We start from the raw sequence: 20,161 nt of genomic DNA on the forward strand, positions 1-20,161 counted from the left end.
AGCAAAGCTGCTTGCACATGGCTGTAGAGAAGGCAAGTAGGGATTCAAAATTAGGTAGGGGGGTGGTGCCACGAAGAGGGAGATTGTTATTTTCTAGTATGTTTGAACTGTGTTTTGAGAGAGACCAGATGAAGAGAATGACTCTGATCTTGCAAGTGAAGAACTCAGTGTTTAATGTTTGGTGGTACTGAACAGAACATGCCAATGGAAAAGATCAACGAGCCCACTGCTGTGTTAGGGAGTCAAACACAGAATACCATGGCCATCTCCCATATGGTACATCTGAACACTGGTGCGGTGTTCCAGCTGTGAGAGGTAGCTGTACCCTACAACCCTTTGGGGAGGGGAGAGGAAGGAGGGCTCCACTTGCTTCATTTTAAACACAAGTCTATGCTTCCCAACAACTCTTCTTAAAGTAATTTGTTAGTGAAAGAAGCTTCTTCCATTCTTACAGGAAAACACTGAGAGTAGATGATTCATCATGAGCTTCAATAATAGCTTATTCAGCTTGCATTGCTCTGTGGTAGGCACAATACTGTTTGTAATTGAAACGGGGCCTTTTTTTCCCCTCTGTAATGTGCTTCTGAAGTGGTAGATTTACTAATGATGCAACTAGATTTTGATTGTGCAAAAGCTAGACGCTCTGTGCCTTGAAAGGCAGTACCTGATTTGCAGAAGAGACGGTAGAAAACAAGCTTTCACAAGGGAAATTGTTGAGTTGTATAAATAGCACTGTACTGTAAGCATGTGGCAAATGAAAATGGTTTGGTTCCTCACAGCTGACAGTACTTTTATTTTCAGGCATCTGGAACTTCTGCATGACCTGTGGATGCTTGACTTGTTAAAAAGTATTTGTTCCCATCTGCTGGTTGGTCTGGTCATTTGCAACCCTTGTAATAGCTAAGCATAAATACTGGCAGGAAGCTTTGTCTGTGGCAGAAAGTCAGGGTCATGCTTCTGGTTTTATTGGGCGAGACATTGAGGCTGTGGTTTGACAGCCTGGTTGGCCTAGTTGTAGGGCTTCTAGTACCCAAGAGGTCAAAAAGGCCAGTGCCAGATAACACAGGGATTGAAATAAACTCAGTCTGGTGGCTTGGTAAATACATTTTATTGGGTTAACGTTGTACTGGCAGGATTCGTATTGGATCAGATTTGACTCTCTAAGCTACTGTGGCTTTCTGCTGGTTCAGATGTCACCTGTCTTTCTGCACCTGGTATAGATACAGCACATGTTCAGAGTTAAGTGTTCTGGCAATTTCAGTGGAATCAAGATTCTTCACCAAAGCCCTTTTCAGATCAGTTTTGCCCTGCTACGAAGCCTAAGATTCTTCTACTATTTTTACTTCCCCCGCCCATAACTGTCAAGCCACATTTCCATGATCAAATATACCAAAGTGAGACGTTATTAAACTTGCTCCAGCACGGGTTTTGGATGTGAGAATACCTAATTTCCATTTCCATGCCTTAGTGTTTGCCAAAGTGATGCCCTGTGTGACCAGCCCTGCTCTTTTCATTCCAGAATGCACTGCTCCCCAGTGAAAAAAAATTCACAACGAAGAGCCTGCTCCCTGGACTGACTGCTGTACTGTTCCAGTCAAAGCAAATGTGTAACCAAGTCCCTGAAGCCCCCAGCAGCCCTCTCTTGGTGCTTGTTGGGGGGAGCTATGTACAGAGCGGTGCCTTTGAAGGCAGGCCAGAAAGGCATTGGGTCATTTATGCAGCTCCAGAGGCTCGGCATGCCATTTATTGGGTGCGGGGGGGGCTGAAGCTCCTGTTGCAGTTCAGGGACAGCAACCCCTGAAGGGACGGCAGTCACTGTGCAGCTTGTTTACAGATCAGGGCTCGACTGCTTCACTGTGAGTGCAGGGTTCTGTGTTCTTCCCAGCGTTAAGTCCAGTTATGATCTTTGTTTGAAGAGAGGTGTGAGATGGCATCTTTGGCAAACAGTAATCTTCTTAGTGAGCTGTAAATTGTAAATAATGATTCCTTCCTATTTTGGGAAATGATTTGCACCATCAGTGGTTTATTGTGTTGAATAAGGCAGGCTTGTTCGTATTTTGAATATTGTGAATATTGTGTAACCTGAATAAGGCACACTTAGAGAGCTGGGTGTTTATTGGGTTGGGTTCCTGTTGCTGAAGTTGCATGGACTGTTTCAGGGCTTTTGCTTTGCTCTTCCTCAGGGCTTGTAAATCCGTTCTCCATTTGATTCTTTTCTTTCTCTTTCAGGACGGTTATTCTGAGTGACGGCCCTTGCACACGCTTCTGAGTGGTTATCATGGGCTTCATTGCCTTTCTGAAGACCCAGTTCATAGTTCACCTCCTCATTGGGTTTGTCTTTGTTGTGAGTGGACTGATCATTAACTTCATTCAACTATGCACACTAGTCCTCTGGCCCATAAACAAGCAGTTTTATCGCCGAGTAAACTGTCGCCTTGCCTATTCGCTTTGGAGCCGTGAGTATGCTTGAAGGGGATGTGAGGGCTGGAAATGGGAAGGGGAGTGTTCTTTGTTTCTCCTTCTGTTAAAAGAAAAAACCCATATATACACAAGTATTTATATACACACAGTTACATGAGTTAGAGAGGAATGGTAAGTTAGATATACTCAGAGCGGTTCAAAGCAGCCATCTTCTCTGAAATACTGGGAAAACATACAAAAGTCAACGGATTGATAAGTACTGTCGCTCTGTTACTCAAAAAAGTAGGAAATAAAGCTTCTCCCCAGCCTTACTTGACTGGTAGGAATTGCAGATCCTGTCTCAATACCGTCTTCATCTGGTATCAGAGCCTGTACTAAGTGATGGGGAAAGGGGAATTCACAGACTCCTTCAGGTATTAAGCGTATGTGCAATATTTACCACTTAAGAGCCCAAGTAAACTGTGTCCTCTGCAGAGAAAGACATATGCAGTAAGTATCTAGTGTAGATGCCTGAACTGTGTGTCAACTTCAGGGTCCTGTTATGCCCTACAGCGTACATCTCTGGCGTCGGTGTCTCCTTTTGTGAGTAATTTGACGCTCTTTCCTTCTCTACAGTGGGTGCAGCTGCTTTGCTTTTTCTTTCAGACCTTTGCAAAACCTCCTCTGTGTGGATCACTTTTTTTTCTTCTCCTCACACAGTTTAACAGGGGATTAGATTTCCAAAATGAATGTTTAGAAGGTCCCTTAGTCCAAATGTCACCTCCTGTTTCAGCAGTGAATCATCTAACTTGTTTCCATTCTCCATCCCCTCCCAGAATGCATGACCACTTACCTTAGTGCTCAGCTCAGCATCCAACTCCCACTTCGAGTAAATGAGTCACCTAAATAAGTACTTAAATTACAGTTAGGCAGTCCACTGACAGGCACCCACATTTCTTAAATCATCGATATGAAGTACTACCAACAAAAACCCTCCAAAGAATCTAGTTTATTTTTTTTAAAGCTTGTTGTCCTTCCTGTGCTTTTTGTCGTACCTATTGGGAACGTTGTCTGAGAAGCACAGGAGAAAGGAAATTAGAGTGTGGCAGGCAAACTGTTCAGGAGAAAAGGTAATGGGAGAACTTACAAGTAGAAACTTCAAAATTAGCTTGGTTGAAGGGAGTTGGGGCTATATGGGATTTTTTTTTTTTTTTACTTACAGGAATTTTTTAATGTGTTTTAATAATGTAGAATCCGATGTCATGCTGAAAACTATTGTTGCACTAATAGTCTGGCTTTTCTGAGCAGGTGAGCTGCTTGTGCCTGTAAGGCTTGTAGGTTCAGACCCTTGATTTCTACAGGTTAGCATTGTACATGGAAAAATTACGTTTTAAATGCTGTTATCTTCTATATGCTAGAAATAACCTATGCTATTGTTCAGAAAGGTTTGGAGAAGCTGAGTAAATAATTGGCCTGTACCTAGGATAATTCCTCATGTATAGCCTATTATAAATGAAATTACTGAGAAATTAAGCTACGAAAATTAATGTAAATGTTCTGTGGGATTGCAGAGTGCTGATGGCCTGCGATGGAAGAGCTGACAGAATATGCACTTCAATTGTGATTTATAACGAATTAAGTAAGCTGTGTTAATGCAGCAGTTCATGTGTTGCCATTCATAATGAAATATATTTCATTATGTGGAAGCCTTTTGGCAATGAACCTGTAGGTTGGTGTTCTGTTCTGGATGCTGTGTTTTGCTTGCTTCCTCCAAGCTGTTTGGTTTTAGGCTGAGGGTGTTCATGTCAGAGCTGTCTGTAACAGAAGCTGCTCTGCCTGTCCAGCAGAGGATTGGTGTGCAGGGGTAGATACACAGGTGATCGTGTATCTGGCTGCGTACTATAGCCCACTGAAAACCAGCCTCTATCCTTAAAGTATCTCTTCTCAGATACATAAAGCACAACTTCAGAAGGGGAAGAGGTAGACCCTATCCAGTGTTTGTGGTAAAGAGGTCTGCTGGGCTCTGGCCTCAGTGTAAAACCCTTTGCAGTGCATCACATTTGTGATGGGTAGTCTGCACTTCAAGCTCTCCTATGTCAGCTCCTTTCAGATGATTCATGCCTTTGGAGAGCACGGCGCATTTGGTTTAGTCCAGTTGCAAAAATAATCTCTCATGTTAGTACTTGAAACTGAGAGGTGTGCTGTGCCTCTTGCTTTGTTTTCTGGGTGGTTTGGGAGGCCCTAAGCCGCCCTACTTTGGCATGTGGGAACCCTGGCTGCAGGAGGGAGTTTCTTGTAGCAAAGGTGTTGCTTGTCCTCTACTGGAAGTATCCCAAGCAGTGCAAGTGTTACCGTCCCTTCGTTCAGAAGGATGGTCTTGCTGTAGCATTGGCAGGATTGGTGCCATGCAAAATAGCTGTAACCCACACACACACAAAAAAAAAAGGAAATGAACCCACTCCTGGTTATAATTACATCATCTATCAGTACACTTGTAAAGGACAATCTGTTTCCTTGTATGAATTCTCTGGCTCATCAACCCTCATTTCTCAGTATGAACCCTGGCAAATCTCTCAGCAAAGCTTCTTCCACTACTTTAGAGTGAATGGTACAAGAAGGGCTCTGCAGAAAGTCATCCACACCTGCCTCTGCAGAATTCTTTTCTTGATTTTTGAAGAAGGAACACACCCATTTTATTTAATTTTTGGTAAGAAAATGCAGCAACTGTAGCAGGCACTGGAGATGCTCCTCCTTGGTACGTAGACAACAACGGAAAGGGAAAACCACTCAAAGAACCACACTGTGTTTGGTACCACTACTTCATTCTCCTGGCCACTGACTTGGAAGAGCATAGCTCTCAACTGGAGACATTCTTGGTGTCCCCTTTCCCCTTTTACTGAGCCAGGATGACCAGGGCAAGAAAGGAGGGTGATCCACATCATTTGCAAAGGACACAGAGCTGGAAAGCAATGATAGAAATCTGTAGTTGATATAAACTATTACTCTGTCTTTCCTCTGCTGTATTTCCAGTTGGCAGGGTTATGCTGTCTTGATCAGCAAGCAGCATAACTTTGTCATGCCTCCAAATGAATGAATCTTGAAAATTAAAGAGGGGAATAAGCTGGGGTTAAGTGGTCACAGGGGGAATACAAGTGAAAAAACTAGTGCTAGAAAAGCTATGTATCTTCAGGAGACCAGGACTGATTTTCCCTATTATTCACCCAAATACTATTTGCCTTCTCTCTGATGTGGTGCAAAATTGGACTCTTACTTAGCAGTATGGATAGATTACCCTGTTGTGATCCCACCGATCAGAAGTCCTTGTGCTGGAAGGCGCTGCCCCATTTTGCAAAACCACAGTCTCCCAACGGGAAATTGAAACTTGACAGAGCCCAATGTAGAGAACCACGGGAGTGCCTTCCAGTTTTGACTCTACAAGTTTGTTGTAGTAATGTAAGAAGAGTTGGACTTTTTAATTGCCATATTTGTGCAACCAGATTTTGACTGCGTCCATATCTCATTGAAATGAGGAAATACCAATGGCTACAGTTTGCATGGAAACAAATCTTCCTACTGGGAGAATGAACTATTTTCATACCTTTTATAGTTGTCCTATAATACAAGCAATGTCTTCCATCTGTCTTGTTGCACTGAAAAGAGAGAAATAGGCTAACCATAGCAACTACATTCAGTGCATGTTGAATTTAAGTGGAAGGATTTTCTTAAGATGAAAAAAGGGGAGGTGGAAAATAAGAGAGGGTAATGAAGGAAATGTTCAGGGTGAAGTAAGAGACACGCTAGAATATTGAAAAGCTGGAGAAGACAGAAAGGAAAGGGCTTGTTCTTTCTTTTGCGGTGAAAGGACACAGTTTACCATTCTTGTCTTTGCCCAGGTATTTTGATAAATTAGCTCAATTCTCTGCTGCTTCTGACTCTGATGACCATAATACAGAACAATTAGAGTCCTGTGTTCTAATATTAAAATCTGTTGCAGAAGATCTACGGCACTGTATCCCTTTAAAAGCCTTTTATTGGTCTGTTTACCCCATAAAGCTTGTTTCATGTTGAGTAAAAACATTAGGCTGCATCTATGCACAATTTGTATTCCACCTGGGAGAAGTGGTACTCATTTAGTGGAGCAATCAACGTTCAACTGTCTGTTTACAGGCACAAAGTTCTGGGTTTTTTTCCAGTTCGTATTTGTAATATGATGCCCAAACTCGTCACTGGTAAAAATATCCATAATGCATGTATCTAGTGCCTGAAGTACTGCTTAGGGATGGTGATGTGGTCTGGTCTATACCCATCATTTCACCTTTACTTGGTTGGATTGAAAAAGTGACAATGTTGTCGGTAGTCAGAAGAGACTAGGCACTGAATGGGGCTGGAGGTGAAATGCTTTAAGTGGCACCCTTAACTTCTCTCTGTCTTCATGTTTGTTAGAGTTGGTAATGCTGCTGGAATGGTGGTCAGGCACAGAGTGCACCTTGTTCTCAGATGAGGCCACGGTGAACACCTTTGGGAAAGAACACGTCATCATCATCTTGAATCACAACTTTGAAATTGACTTCTTGTGTGGCTGGACTATGACAGAGCGCTTTGGCGTGCTAGGGGTACGTGGGGACCATGAGCATTCCCTTCACTGGAGGAGAACAGGTCTATTTAAAACTCATGCATATACAATTTCTTTGCATTTGAGTTTCCAGTCAGAACTCAATCAACTCTTTGTCATTTTAACTTTAATGTCTTTGTTTGATCTTGTACAAATCAGCAAATGACGTGTTTGGATTGTTGTTTTTGTTTTTCTCCAAGAGTTCCAAAGTTCTTGCTAAGAGAGAGCTACTATATGTGCCTCTAATTGGCTGGACGTGGTACTTCCTTGAGATTGTTTTCTGCAAAAGGAAATGGGAAGAAGACAGAGATACAGTTATTGAAGGATTAAAACGTTTAGCTGATTATCCTGAATATATGTGGGTAAGTGTGGATTTCCTCCTCTAGTATCGACTGCTACAAGTGAAATTGTGATGGAGGTACTCATGTGGTACTCTAGTCTTATGTACCAGGAGGAGGTCTGCTTACAATTTCTTTCAAGTGTTGTCAAGCAAAAAACTGAGCTCTGTTTAAGGAGATCTTTTGGGATGTGCTGGTAAAGTGTTGCTCTGTTTGCCTGTTGGTAAGGGAGGCCATTTGGGAAACAATTTAGAAGCTTGCATAGATAATCAAATGCTTGACAATAACTGATATATTGGGCTTTTGTGCAATACTTGTTAATATTGTCTGAACTTATTTTACCTTAAAAAAAAAATAAAATCAACATTCTATATTTGACCACTAAATCTATATAACCTTAACCTACATTTTCTGAGGTAGGCTAAAAAGACACATAAACAAAAAAGTCTCTTCTGGAGAAGTCAGTGAATTAGGGGGGGGGGGCGGGGGGGATGCACAGACCATGGATTTTTATAGGAATTCCTTGTTAATATGTTCATTCATCTGTGAAGTTACTGGTTTTCCAAAAAGTCTCTATGAGAACACATGGCAAGCTTACATCTGCTTTTATCATTTTTTATTTTGACGTTTTTTGAAGTCAAGGGTGAAACATCTATGTTTCATAATGTGCAATGTTGTTAGGTTTTACTGCAGCAACACAGCAGTATAACCAACCTATTAAACTTATTCTAGCTTTGAATGCAAATATTTTGATGAATTTATTGGTTTGCTTTTATAGCAGCACATGTAACGTGCAGTTATTTGGCTCATAAAACATTTTAAGAGGCTTTTTGTGTATTTTAATTGATTTTTCAATATTATCTAGTACAGCTTGTTAAGATTAATAGTGAAATATTAAGCCTAAGCCTTAACTAGTACATTATGAACATATAATTTGTGACTTTTTATCATTACAAGGGTATAAATTTGGAGAATGTATTTTAAACTACTTAATTGCTTGAATATATAGATAAGACTTACATTTAACATATCCTCCTGATTAGCGTTGGAAAAGAAAAAACCCTACCAATTAAAAAAATCTCAAGATTGTACTTTGGTTGCAGTTCTGTACATCTTAATGATTCTACGATTGAGGATGAAGGACTAGTCTCTGGGGAAAAAACCCTAGAAAATAGAAATGCAAAACGTAGTTAGCATTGATTATTTAAATCGAGACTTACTGCTTGGTAATTTAGATCATGATTAAAATTGTCTTGAGTAAATCAATTTCCTAATTTTTGTGCATTCCAAATGCAACAATTAGAGCTGCTTGCACAACCTTTCATCTTGAGGTCTTTCTCACACGTGCGTTGCAGTGCCGTCTGTACCTTGCTCGCGTATACTTGGTCCAGAAGGATCACTGCACCGTTGAGTTGAAGAGCGGTGAGAATTTGGTATAGCGGAGAGCTTGCGTTGCAGACTGGGGTTGAGATTGCAGTGTTACACTCTGTACCTTGCGCTGTCCTTGCCACTTGGTGGTGGTGGTTGGTCAGGTTTTCCTAATGAATGTGCCCTTTCCTGATGAAAGGGCCAAATGAAGGTTGCAGGACCAGTTCCTATTCTCTCACTGCACTCTGGCAGGTCTAACTCTTGTGTCTATGGCTTTGTGGTTTTAACATTCATTTAACTTTATCTTTTGTGGCGCACAGCGTGTGGATACACTACAGAGAAAAAGTCAAGCAACTGCAGTACTGACAAATAGCACATGTGCAGCAATGCTTTCGATAAGTCTTTCTTTTGAATTGCAATGTTGCAGCGTTGCACGATACTGAGAGTATTGGCAGCCTGCCCTTCTCCCCCTCCATTGCTTGCCTGGGATGCAGAGGTTTGTGTGTTCAAATGCAGCAATATTTCCATTGCTGGCACAATGGGAATGATGTCCACCTTTCAGAAAGGCATGAGATAAACAGAAAATCATTTTCTCCTTTTGGCTTTGCATTGCTTCTGGTCTCCCTCTTAACTAGAGCAGAGGTGATAGAGAGGCGGGAGAAGGGCAGATCCATGTTTTATACCGCTTGAAGTCAGTATGGGAGGATTTAAGTCTTTAGTAGTTACTCAGGATACCACAGATACTACAAGATAAACAAGGGAAAAGTTTTAGGGAAAGGCACCATTTTTTATGAACACAACTGATACAAATGCAAAAAAAAAAAAACACCACCAAAAAAAGCCATAAACAGAAAAGCTTTCAGACAATTCTCTCTGCAGACGGGTAATTCAGGTGGTACAGTACAAATTTTAAATGAGGTAGCTAATGATTAATATGTTTTTTCCAAAAGTGGTCATGTACTGATATTTGGACTGCTTTTTTCTGATTTGTTAGAGTAGTCTTATCACCAGCCAGCCAAAGCTTTCAGGGATTTTTTCTTTAAGTAAATGTTTCGGGTATAACCATTTGGACTCTTTGCGCCTTAAATTTGGTACTGATGTTGTTAAAATTAAATAGAATTGTAAATGAGTTTTGAGGTGATGCTTATGCCTAATACTTGATAATCCAATTAGACAGTTGAAGTGTGTGTGCATGCATGGGTGTATGTTTATCTTACACAACTTTTCAGTATTCTGCTTGGTTCCTTTTGATCTCAAGATATCGTTGGTTTTGCCTTTTGTCTTGTATTAGTTTCTCCTGTACTGTGAAGGAACTCGCTTTACAGAGACCAAACATCGTATCAGTATGGAGGTAGCTGAATCCAAGGGGTTGCCTAAACTGAAATACCACCTGTTGCCCAGAACCAAAGGTTTCACCACTGCTGTCCAGTGTCTCAGGGGAACAGGTATGGGCAAGCTGCTACTTGTTCTTTGCATTAATTGTAATGTGTTGTTTAGTATACTCTGTGTAGTACAGTGTAGTATACTCTGTTCATTATGTCCATTACAATTACTGAGTTGGCAGTAATAAGCATTCAGCATGTTAACCGTTACTTTGTAAATTGCCACATCGTTCTGATACCGGTCTTAAAAAAAAATAAACCTTTCATGTATGTCATTGTTGCTTAGTTAGTTCATCAAGTTGTCTTGTGTTTTGATAACACACATGCTATGTAGATGGGAATGTCAGGTGGCTGATACAGATAAATATGACATGTAAACACAAAGTAGTGAAAGACTCTGCCACCTGACATCATTAACGCAAGGCTTGCAGAAGGCTCTGTTGCCAACGCAAGGATGCCAGCAGCACAGTTGCTGGAATTGCTGCTATAACAGCCATATTTTCTTTTTTGCAACAGTTTCAGCAGTGTATGATGTAACACTTAATTTCAGAGGAAACAAGAACCCGTCTTTATTAGGAATTCTTTATGGAAAGAAATATGAAGCAGATATGTGTGTAAGGTGAGCATATAATGATGGAGGTGAGCCCTAAGATGTATGCTTTGGCTGCGTGTATTCAGTGTATTCAGATTTTACAGGGAAATGTCCTTTCCTGTAGTCCCCTTTTCCTTGTCCTTCAAGTTTCTCTACAGGCCGCAGAGACCCCCCTGTTTCCCCCCTGCTTCAGCTGGCTTTTGTGTGAGATCCCATCATAACCACCCAGCGAGTCAGATCACTGGACAGACTTTTCAGCCTGCGTGTGACCACACTGTCGTTCCAGGGTTTCCCTCTTCTGTGCAGTGAGGACACTTGTCTGCCTTTTCCCCTTCTCTGCTGGGAACAGAAAACCAACTGTTCTGCCCCCTTCCCAGTCCCTGCAAGCATATGCATAGTATAAATAGCCTGTCCAACTTCTGTAGTTTCTTGTAGTAAACAGTGTAAGGCACCATAGTGTGCTAGTTTCTGTCCTTCTCTCACAGTTTGGTGAGCTAATTAGAAGTTAAATAATACTGAAATTCAGACATTGTATGAATGAGGTGGGACATTCCTCATGTTCCTCGTTACTCTTCTGCCTGAAGGAGTAACTGCTAACACCTAACTCCATGCAGCATGTACACATGCTTGCTTTTTCTTGTTTTCTCCTTGCCTTCTGCTTTCAAGGCTTCCTTGTGATCATAAAAAACTACCAGCCTTTTCTGCCTGAATTTTCTTTTTTGTCTCTTATGTTTGGGCCTGACAATTGTCCTGGTTGTTCTTTCCACAGTTGTTCTGACAGTTAATTTCTGCTTCTCTGGGGACTTTACCCACACTTTAGAAAACATTGCTACATGCTGGCAATGAAGCTGATGTTTGGTTTTCAAAAGAAAAACAAAAAAAAGCCTTGCTACTTCCCCCCATACCTTTCTCCTCTGGCCTCGGGTCTGTGTGTTGCAGATGCACGACACCGACTCTGTACGTAGTCCTAATGAAAGCAGGTGTGTCTTACCAGAGCCTCCAACGGTGAAGGACTTTGTGGGGAATCAGACCAATTATCCATTGTGTCAAGGTATAGCAGCAACAATTCTGTGGAAGTAATGCTGTGCCAGCGGAGGCAGAGTGCTGCAGCCCTGGTGGGGAAGGGAAGGGAAGGACATACGTTCCAGTTCTGTTCTCCGATACTGCAACTTCCACGTTTTAGTCTTTTGGTTGGAAAGAAGGCTACGGAGGTGATGGGGAGAGAGATAGGGTCACTCATTTGCAAAGGGTCTCATTTTGATTATTTACACACAGCGTAGCAGCTAGCAAAACAGCTGGTCAGGCCTTTAGTTGCCAGCTGTGATTCCATACTGATGGCAGAGGCATGTAGCATGTCTAGCTAGATCTGGGGTATGCATGCGTGGATGTACAATCTGTGTAATTATACATTGAAGAGTGGTTGCATTCAGTTAAATATCTTATGTGTTGCTAATGGACGTGCGAGTTGGTTTTATTTATTGGTGTGGTAGTGGGAGGAAAGGAGAGAAATGTACTTTTTAATAGTTGTTAGAATAGGTTTGAGTTCATAAAATTCTGTTGAGGATGATGTTGCCAGGTACAATTATTAATGGTACTCGATTAAACTAATGGCTATGTTCAGATAATTTAGATTTTAAATATGTTTTTGGAGTAAATCAATGTTCTCAAGATGCTTTTCTACACTTGAAGCTTTTTCTCTGTCTTGGAGAGCAAGCTATGAGAATAAAGAAACTTTTTAACGGTCTGTTTGTTGAAAATTGAACATATATCCTTCATGTACCAGCAGACTTAGATTAGCCCAGAGAAAGAAAGCACGTAAGCTTTTGTTCTTGGTACATGTGTATGCAATCACCTGCGCAGAGGTAAGAAGCTTAGCTTTCTGCAGAGGATCCAGTCTTTCTCCTGACCTGGCTCCAGAGGAAATAATCGGTTAAACCACCAAATGTTATTGCTGTGAGTACCCTCTAGTGGTGATAGCAATACATTTTACCAGAAAGCTTTCAGCAAATTACTTTTTACTGAGCTTTTATTGAGCATTATATACATTAATTGAGCAGCTCTTCCTGTTAGATCTAATGATAGTAAATCTGTAAAATCTGGTGTTCAAATCTTTTATGGGATGCAGAAATTATTAGAAGTGTGCTTGAGTATCTTCCCACTGCTGCTGTAGACTCGAAGGCTTTAGTTCATCCTGTTGAAGTGTATTACCTGGTTGAACAGGAGCAAGTCGGTTGTATCTGGGATCGCTGTGCCTGGAGCCCTTCCAGAGGTCACTCATCTGTTCTTAGTGCGTCGCTGTAAGAGGGCCCTGCTACAGTCCAAGCGTTGCCAAAATATGTTCAAGCTGAGGGCAAGGTGTGTGCCTACCCTCTACAAACTGAGCAGCTTATTTCTGAATTAATCCAGGACTGAGATGTGTGCCACAGAGAAAGGAGACAATACGTTTGTGAGCGTGTTTAGTGGCCTATCTCAAAAAAGAAAAAAATGCAGGAAAATGGTTGGCTCTTCACCACTAGGAGGAGGCTCTTAAAAGGGGCCTGTTCTCGGTGAGGTCAGGTCAGTACCTGGAGCTGGGCATAATTTTTGTATGCACCCAGAACTGCGTGCCTCAGTCTGGAGGGGTGGAGAGGAAGGAGAGAGACGTGCAGTCACAGACCTTTCCCTTAGAGTTGGTACAAAGTGAACTTTTAATCACCCCTCCCATGCCTTCCAGAATGGGGTTTCCACTAACAAAATGTAACAAACAATTGTCCTGGGGTTTACCACTTGCTTGTCTTTTCCCAGCTTTGGGTGCCTCAGTCTCAGCTCACTGGGAATCAACCAGTGGCAGACCTGTGAAAGGAGAACAGTGTTTGAATGGGAGATGCTTGTTTTGCTAATGTGCTGTGAAACTGATAGGAGCTTGTACAGTTTATTCCATCTTAGGAATCTGAGGTTTTAGGTGGAGAATCGGGTGTTCTCTTAAGTCCCAGTTCTTCTCTGTATTTGGGACCTCTGCCATCAGTGACAGTATTACCTGTAGTTTATGTCCTTCACTGAATGGAAGATCTTCTCTAGTAGAGGTCTAACATCAAATACCTGGGTTGTCCATTAATTCTTTTTTTTTGGTGGTCTTTTTGTTTCCTTTTTTATTCTCTCTACTATACTAGGAGATTTCCTCTGGAAGATATCCCTCAAGATGAAAAGGAAGCTGCAAACTGGCTTCATAAGCTTTACCAGGAAAAGGTAAACAGCTTTGCTTTGCTTTTCTCTCTTTCGGGACTTTACAGGAATAGCGTATTAAGGCACTGAGTAATGCACGCTATTCCACTGGGTGAAGAGGAGAGATGGAAATATTATGTATAATTAGGCAGCCATCCCTCAAACTGCTGGAAGAAGCAGTACAGAAGAGGCCCTTGGCCATGGAGGGCTGACTAGTAAGTAGGTCTTAAATTGCTGGGAAGCACAACAGAATTCAGAGATATGCCTGAGTTGCAGAAGACTAATAGCAATCCACTGTCTCTCTACATTCTTCAGCTCTTAGGTCTCTGTCATACATTTCTAAAAGCTCTGTTTTCCCTATGGATGTTTTTAGGCACTCAAGAGTGACAACTGTCTGTCAGGGACAGCCAGTCCTGGCTCTTAGCTGCAGTTGTCTTTTGCTTTTATTTCTTCCACTGTCACTTTCCTTCTGCCTCCTGGTAATACCTCTGCAGCGGTGTGTGACATGGTACAGACAGTCCCTGGGATCTGCTGCCAGGGACTGGTGTAGCACATAGCCAGCATGCCTTCAAACAGCTCAAAGCTTTTCCATGTCTTTTCTTTCTTCACCTTAGATGGTTAATTTCTTGACCACAGATTTAACAATTCTGAGGGGGAGGGAGGAGGAGAACTGTAATGTTGCCCAACCCTAATTGGTGGATTGTTGAACTTGTGATATGCATCTTGGGGTTTGTGTCGCTTATCTTCGTGGGAAAACAGAGGAGCACAGAAACTTCAGCTGTGCTGCAGCATTGTCAAGCTTAGGCTTAGTCTGTAGGTATGCAGCAGTTCTGAGCTTTGCTTTGTTAATTTTAACCTAATTTGTTTGAATACCTAAGTCTAATTCAATTAAGGGGAGGTCAGTTATCTTATAAAGAGCAGTAACTATCATCATCTCTTCCCACCTCCCACTAGTAAATGTATCAAACTAGCTTGTGGGTCAGCATAATATGGGATTAGAGAGCTTAAATAAATGTGGGATCCTTGAGTCCCACCTCCTGCTGTCAGGGATGTGCCATCATGTAATTCCCTTGTGAAAAGGCCCTTAGATGCAGGAATTCCTTCTGACGTGGCCTGGCTGGAGGAGCAGACCTTAAGGTGTATGTTACAGGGGCGATCTTTGCTCTGTTACACAGTAAATGCAGAGCTAAGCAGATGTAGCACAGAGCATTCCCTTCACTTGGTGCCATTCCTCAGGCAGAGTGGTCTGCTTTGCGGATGGAGGGCTTCGCTGGCTGTACCTCCATTCAGCTTTGGTGTGAGGTGTTGGCCGGGGAGGCATTACTTGCATATGTGGATGTTTTATATATTGATCTTATGGTGGCAGCAGTATGTTGTAACTGGAATCCTTAAAGTGCTCTTCCCCCACAGAGGGTATGTTCTCAGAAGGCTGTGCTATTGGCAACACCTTGCACTTCTTAGCCCTTTGTAAGGGAAGCTAAAAGAAAAACAGCTGAAGTGGGGAAAAATAATAGCCAAACTTCAGCCATCCTCAGTAATAGTTTGGAAACCTTACAGAATATTCTTACAAACTGAGGGAGAACTGTGGGCCTGCTGTTCCTTTGAGTGATGTGTTTCATGATTGCATCGCTCTGCAGGCACAGCTGAGGATGCGGCTGCTTTGTTGACATTGTGGGGTAATGGCTAGCATAGTGCTGTCTTTGCTGGTTAGCTTGTGCTTTGCCTTCCTTTTCTGGCTGTATATACAGCATTTTTCTACTGTGCTTCGCTGAATCATGCTGACCTTTCTGGAAGTAAAAACAAAAAGAAAAAGCATCCGGCAGAGAGGCGGGTGGTGTCTGAACCGGCCTCTGGCCTGACACTGCCCTGAATTCCAAAGCAATTAAGAGAAGAGATGAAGGTATTTGGTAGTGGAGAGGCTGATATGGTTTCAGTTTCTGATGGTGGCCAAGATTGCCTTCAAAGGGCTAATGCGGTAGTCTCGGCAGCCAACAGAAATGGTCAAATAAATGACAGCAGATGGAGATGGATGCTGTGTGCTCTTAATAGGTATTTGCCACAGGTACTGTCCTTGGTGTTGTCCTGGAATTGACTAGTCTTGGATTGCTTGGTGCTAGCATTATGAACCAGTTTTCTTCTGTCTTCTCTTTCTCCCAGGATGCTTTGCAAGAGATGTATAATCAGGAAGGCATATTTCCTGGCCAGCAGTTTAAACCTCCTAGGAGACCATGGACTCTCCTAAACTTCCTCTTTTGGGCCACAGTTCTCCTCTCTCCTCTCTTCACATTTGGCTTTGGAGTTTTTGCAAGTGGATCACCTCTCCTTATCCTCGCATTCCTGGGACTTGTTGGAGCAGGTAATAAAAACAGAGAAGATGCTAACCCCAGAGCAGCATGTAACTAAGTTCTGTGTATTAATTGATAGGAATGGGGCTTGCAGAAGAGTACTTGGAGCTTGCTCTGTAGTCTTTATATTGTATAGCATTTTTATTATTTCAAAAGCTTTAATCCAGGCAGGCTTGCCTTCATGTTGTAGGCAATATGTATAGCAATCAATAGCAAGTGATTCTTGTAGCCCATTATTATGGTCCCTGAAGGAGAAAATACTTCTACTGCACACCTTCTCTGTGAATAAAAAAACACAAACAAAACCCCCCAACCCCCACCAAAAACCCTAACAAAAAGTCCCACCCAAAACCCAAAGGAGGGTGGAGGGGTTATGCTTCAGTATTGATACTACTTGTTGTGTTAATCATCATAGAAGCATTAATTACATATTTAAATCTGGATTGTCCTTTTTTAGTGGTGTCTGACCTGTGATCCATGTACAGTCCTATACAGCACACTGTTGGTCTGTAGTCACTAGTGTCTTCAGGATTGGGTTAACTCATGTTGGCTCTGCTTGTGTGTTTAAATGTAACTTCCTAAATCCTTGAACTGGTTTTAATATGCCTTCCGTTTCTCTGTTGTGTTTTAAAGCTTCCTTTGGAGTTCGTAGACTGATAGGAGTAACTGAAATAGAAAAAGGCTCCAGCTACGGCAACCAAGAATTCAAGAAAAAGGAATAACTGACGGCTGCAGTTCAGCACATGTAACCAGACTATGGTATCCAATTAACTTCAGTTAAAAAATGACAACAAACACTTAGAAACTATCTTTTTCTTAATAACTGATGACTAATATTAATGAATAAAACTTGAGCCAAGAATGAAGAAGTTGGAGGCATCAACTGAAGAGAACACGTCAACTTTCTGGCTGTTTAAGGATTACTGTAGTCAAACTATGGGAGAAAATCTGGGTTGGGGTGGAAGAAACAACTAATTTTTCTTGATTTGTTGGGGGACTTGGGGGTGGGGGGAGAAAAGAGGGCATTGGCCATGGCCACGTGCATCTTCAGATGACTGAATACACTGGTTTCTGTCAAGAGCACTACACTCACTTTTACAACAGGAGCCATTGAATGTTTCCTCTTGCTAAAGCCAACGTAATGTTTGTTGATTTCCAACTTTTTTTATTAATAAGCCAGAAAAAAACCAACCCTTCTTAAATTAACTGACAGATGTTCGTTGGGTTAGAGTCATTTTGGAAAGGTTGTGTTGTCATGGCTACAGAGGAAATCCTATTTGTATGTTACACTGATACTTTTTATTTTCAGGCAGTGTCTTAAAACTTCTGTGATGTGAGAGAATGGATAGCGGAGTTTGGAAGCAGTGTGTTATTGATCGGCACATACCATAGAACAGATCCACTAGTATTAAAACAGTATAAAGTTCTCACCATTTCTCCTGTTAACTGCTCAAGGCTGTTTAATTTCAAAATAGTACTTCAGTCTTGAGTGTTGTTTCCCCTGTTTCACATCATACATGTATGATAATTATGAATCTGTTTGGGCTTGTTTTGTTTTCTGAATTAATGGTGACTGTGCGATTTGGAGTTGTGCAAAGAAGGAAATTTATCCAATTGTCCTGATGGTTTCTCCTTTTATTTCTGTTCTCATCTCTCATCACTGAAGTCCAGTTCAGCCAACCTCTCTCAGTAAACTGGAAGGCAGCAGCAGAAACAGGCACAATAATTTTCAAAATATCTTTTACTAAACTTTGAACAGGAGAGGTCTGTAGTGATCAGTTTCCAAAACTGGCATCTGTTGAACTTTTAATGAGAGTTTTGACATTGACTCAAATGGGGCCAGGATCTTACCCTGTGTGCTGTAATAACAGGGTGTGCTGCACTTTCTACTTGGTCGTGCTTTAGATGTTAATGTGAAGTATATTGCAAGGTGAGCTGTGCTGTAAAGCATTAGAAAGCGTACGGGGTCTCTTCAGGGATTTTAAATATCTTTAGTTTTGCTTGTTGACCTTTTGGTTTTTTTCACTGAAATTAGAGATCAGAATAATGGCTGTACCTCCCTGGGGTTTTTTTCTTTTTTTTTTTCTTTTTCCCTCTTTCCTCTTTTACAAACACACATTCTGAGATTTTTGTAGATTATTGCCGTATGCATAGCTGGAGAATTATTTGCAGAGAGGGGAACTACCTGTATGTTCAAGTCTGAAGGCCACAATCTGCATTTGGCTACACTCAGAAGTTGGTGAAATGGGCTGCAGATCTACAGCTGAGGGCAGAAGCTGACCCTTGGGGTCTGTATTTTTAACCCAGCTGCAACTAGAGTATTTAGCTCACTTTTGTAAAGAGCAGACCTTATCAAAGCACTGGTCGTTATTTTAATCTTTGCTCTAGTAACCAAGATAAGAGAGTAATAATTTACCTTCTTTTTGGAGCTATTCTAACTGTTGGAATGTAACCTCTTCTCCCACAGGTTTTTCTGCTTTCAAACACTGGAAGAGCAATTTTGTAACTTAGAAAAATATTTTACTTGGGGTCATTATTCACTGTTCTGTCATGCACTTGATTTTTATTTGTGGTCTTTTCAACACAGGATTTGAAGGATGACCTATGTTGTCTGATTCCTGTTAGACTCATCCTCACTGAATCATTGTACCCCTAGCCCCAGCATTAGTACGTCATCTTTGTCCCCTCGAGAAATCTTCCCTAAGATAGGGGATGCAAAACTGTTGTTAATGTTAGTGGAATTTGGAATAATATGCTTTGGGAATTAAGAACAGAGCCTAGCCGTGACTCTCTTTTCCTTACTGGATTTTTCTGTGCTACTCTGTCTTTAAATATGGTTAGATTTCCAAATGCTGATAAAGGTAACTGACTTTTCCCTGTTTTTTAACCGGAGGACTAAAAGCAATGGGCTTTTCTTTCTTTTCTTTATTCTTTTTTTCTTATGTAATTCAGTAATGGATGTAATTCTCGCTTCTTAGAAGGATGTTACAAATGCTGTATACTTGCTTTCTGAAGATGATGTTGAGCATATATAAATTGTACTGGCTTAGCAGAGTGAGGCTTGCAAAGCAGGCTGACCATTGACTATGTTTTATACCTACATTTTGAGCGGTATATTAATGGGCATGACAAGAATTTCACAAAATAGATCCTTTAATGCTGAGAAGAGGGGAGATTTTGAAAGGATTTCTCTCTATGGAATTTTCTCCTCTTAGTGCATGTAACTCCCTATTTGGAATCATGGGATTAGTGCATGTACAGCAAGGGGAGAATAATCAACATTTCATATTTTCTCTTCATAACTTACTGGTCATGCTTTCTTTTTGAAAATATAATAAATACATCATCAGTTACGTAAATTTTGCTCTTCTAAACAGACATATCAGTAACTATTTGGAAACCTGAAATATACAGCAATGCACAAAACAGTACAAAACCAACACAAATCTCTTCATTTTGCATTTTATCCCCTCAAATAGGGGGTTTTATACACACATGCGTGCACATCATAACACAGAGTATGTATAAATTAAAATGACTGGAAATAGCTGAAATTATTGTCACTAATGAAGATTATTAGGTGGCTTGGATTGGAAAAGTGAGCATAGATTTTATATCTTATTTTCTTCTGGTTTAATAGAACATAGCTTGTATATTTGACTACCAGGCCCTTTTAAGAGCAATAATAAACAAAAATATATCATTATTTTCGTCTTTTGCTTTTACAGCCATGCTAGGTTTAATAAACTTGAAACTGTAGGAGCATTTTCTCTCTCCACCTTTCAAAACTTTCATTTATTGCTTGATTGTTTAGACTAAACACCAGTTTTCTCCAGTATGGACTTGCAAACTGACTGCCATGGAGTTCAGCATTGACTCCAAAGATAAACGGTTCTCAGACTATTATGGACAGATGCTTTGCT

At 41.2% G+C, this 20,161-nt stretch overlaps 1 protein-coding gene across 9 annotated transcripts in view; it reads left to right on the plus strand.

Moving 5' to 3' along the window:
• Positions 1-19,944, plus strand: part of AGPAT3 (1-acylglycerol-3-phosphate O-acyltransferase 3) — a 94,617-nt gene extending 74,673 nt beyond the window's left edge. For all 9 annotated transcript variants that reach the window (XM_080376955.1, XM_080376953.1, XM_080376957.1 and 6 more), the window contains 8 exons: positions 2,230-2,456; positions 6,844-7,013; positions 7,213-7,374; positions 10,010-10,163; positions 10,617-10,719; positions 13,842-13,917; positions 16,051-16,249; positions 16,872-19,944. In XM_080376955.1, the coding sequence (XP_080233081.1) occupies positions 2,279-2,456; positions 6,844-7,013; positions 7,213-7,374; positions 10,010-10,163; positions 10,617-10,719; positions 13,842-13,917; positions 16,051-16,249; positions 16,872-16,960 (1,131 nt within the window). In that variant the 5' untranslated portion in view covers positions 2,230-2,278 and the 3' untranslated portion in view covers positions 16,961-19,944. The remainder of the gene's footprint in view (positions 1-2,229; positions 2,457-6,843; positions 7,014-7,212; positions 7,375-10,009; positions 10,164-10,616; positions 10,720-13,841; positions 13,918-16,050; positions 16,250-16,871) is intronic.
• Positions 19,945-20,161: the final 217 nt, after the last annotated feature.

The sequence above is a fragment of the Falco punctatus genome, assembly GCF_963210335.1.
Source record: "Falco punctatus genome assembly, chromosome: 2".
Classification (NCBI taxonomy): Eukaryota; Metazoa; Chordata; class Aves; order Falconiformes; family Falconidae; genus Falco; species Falco punctatus.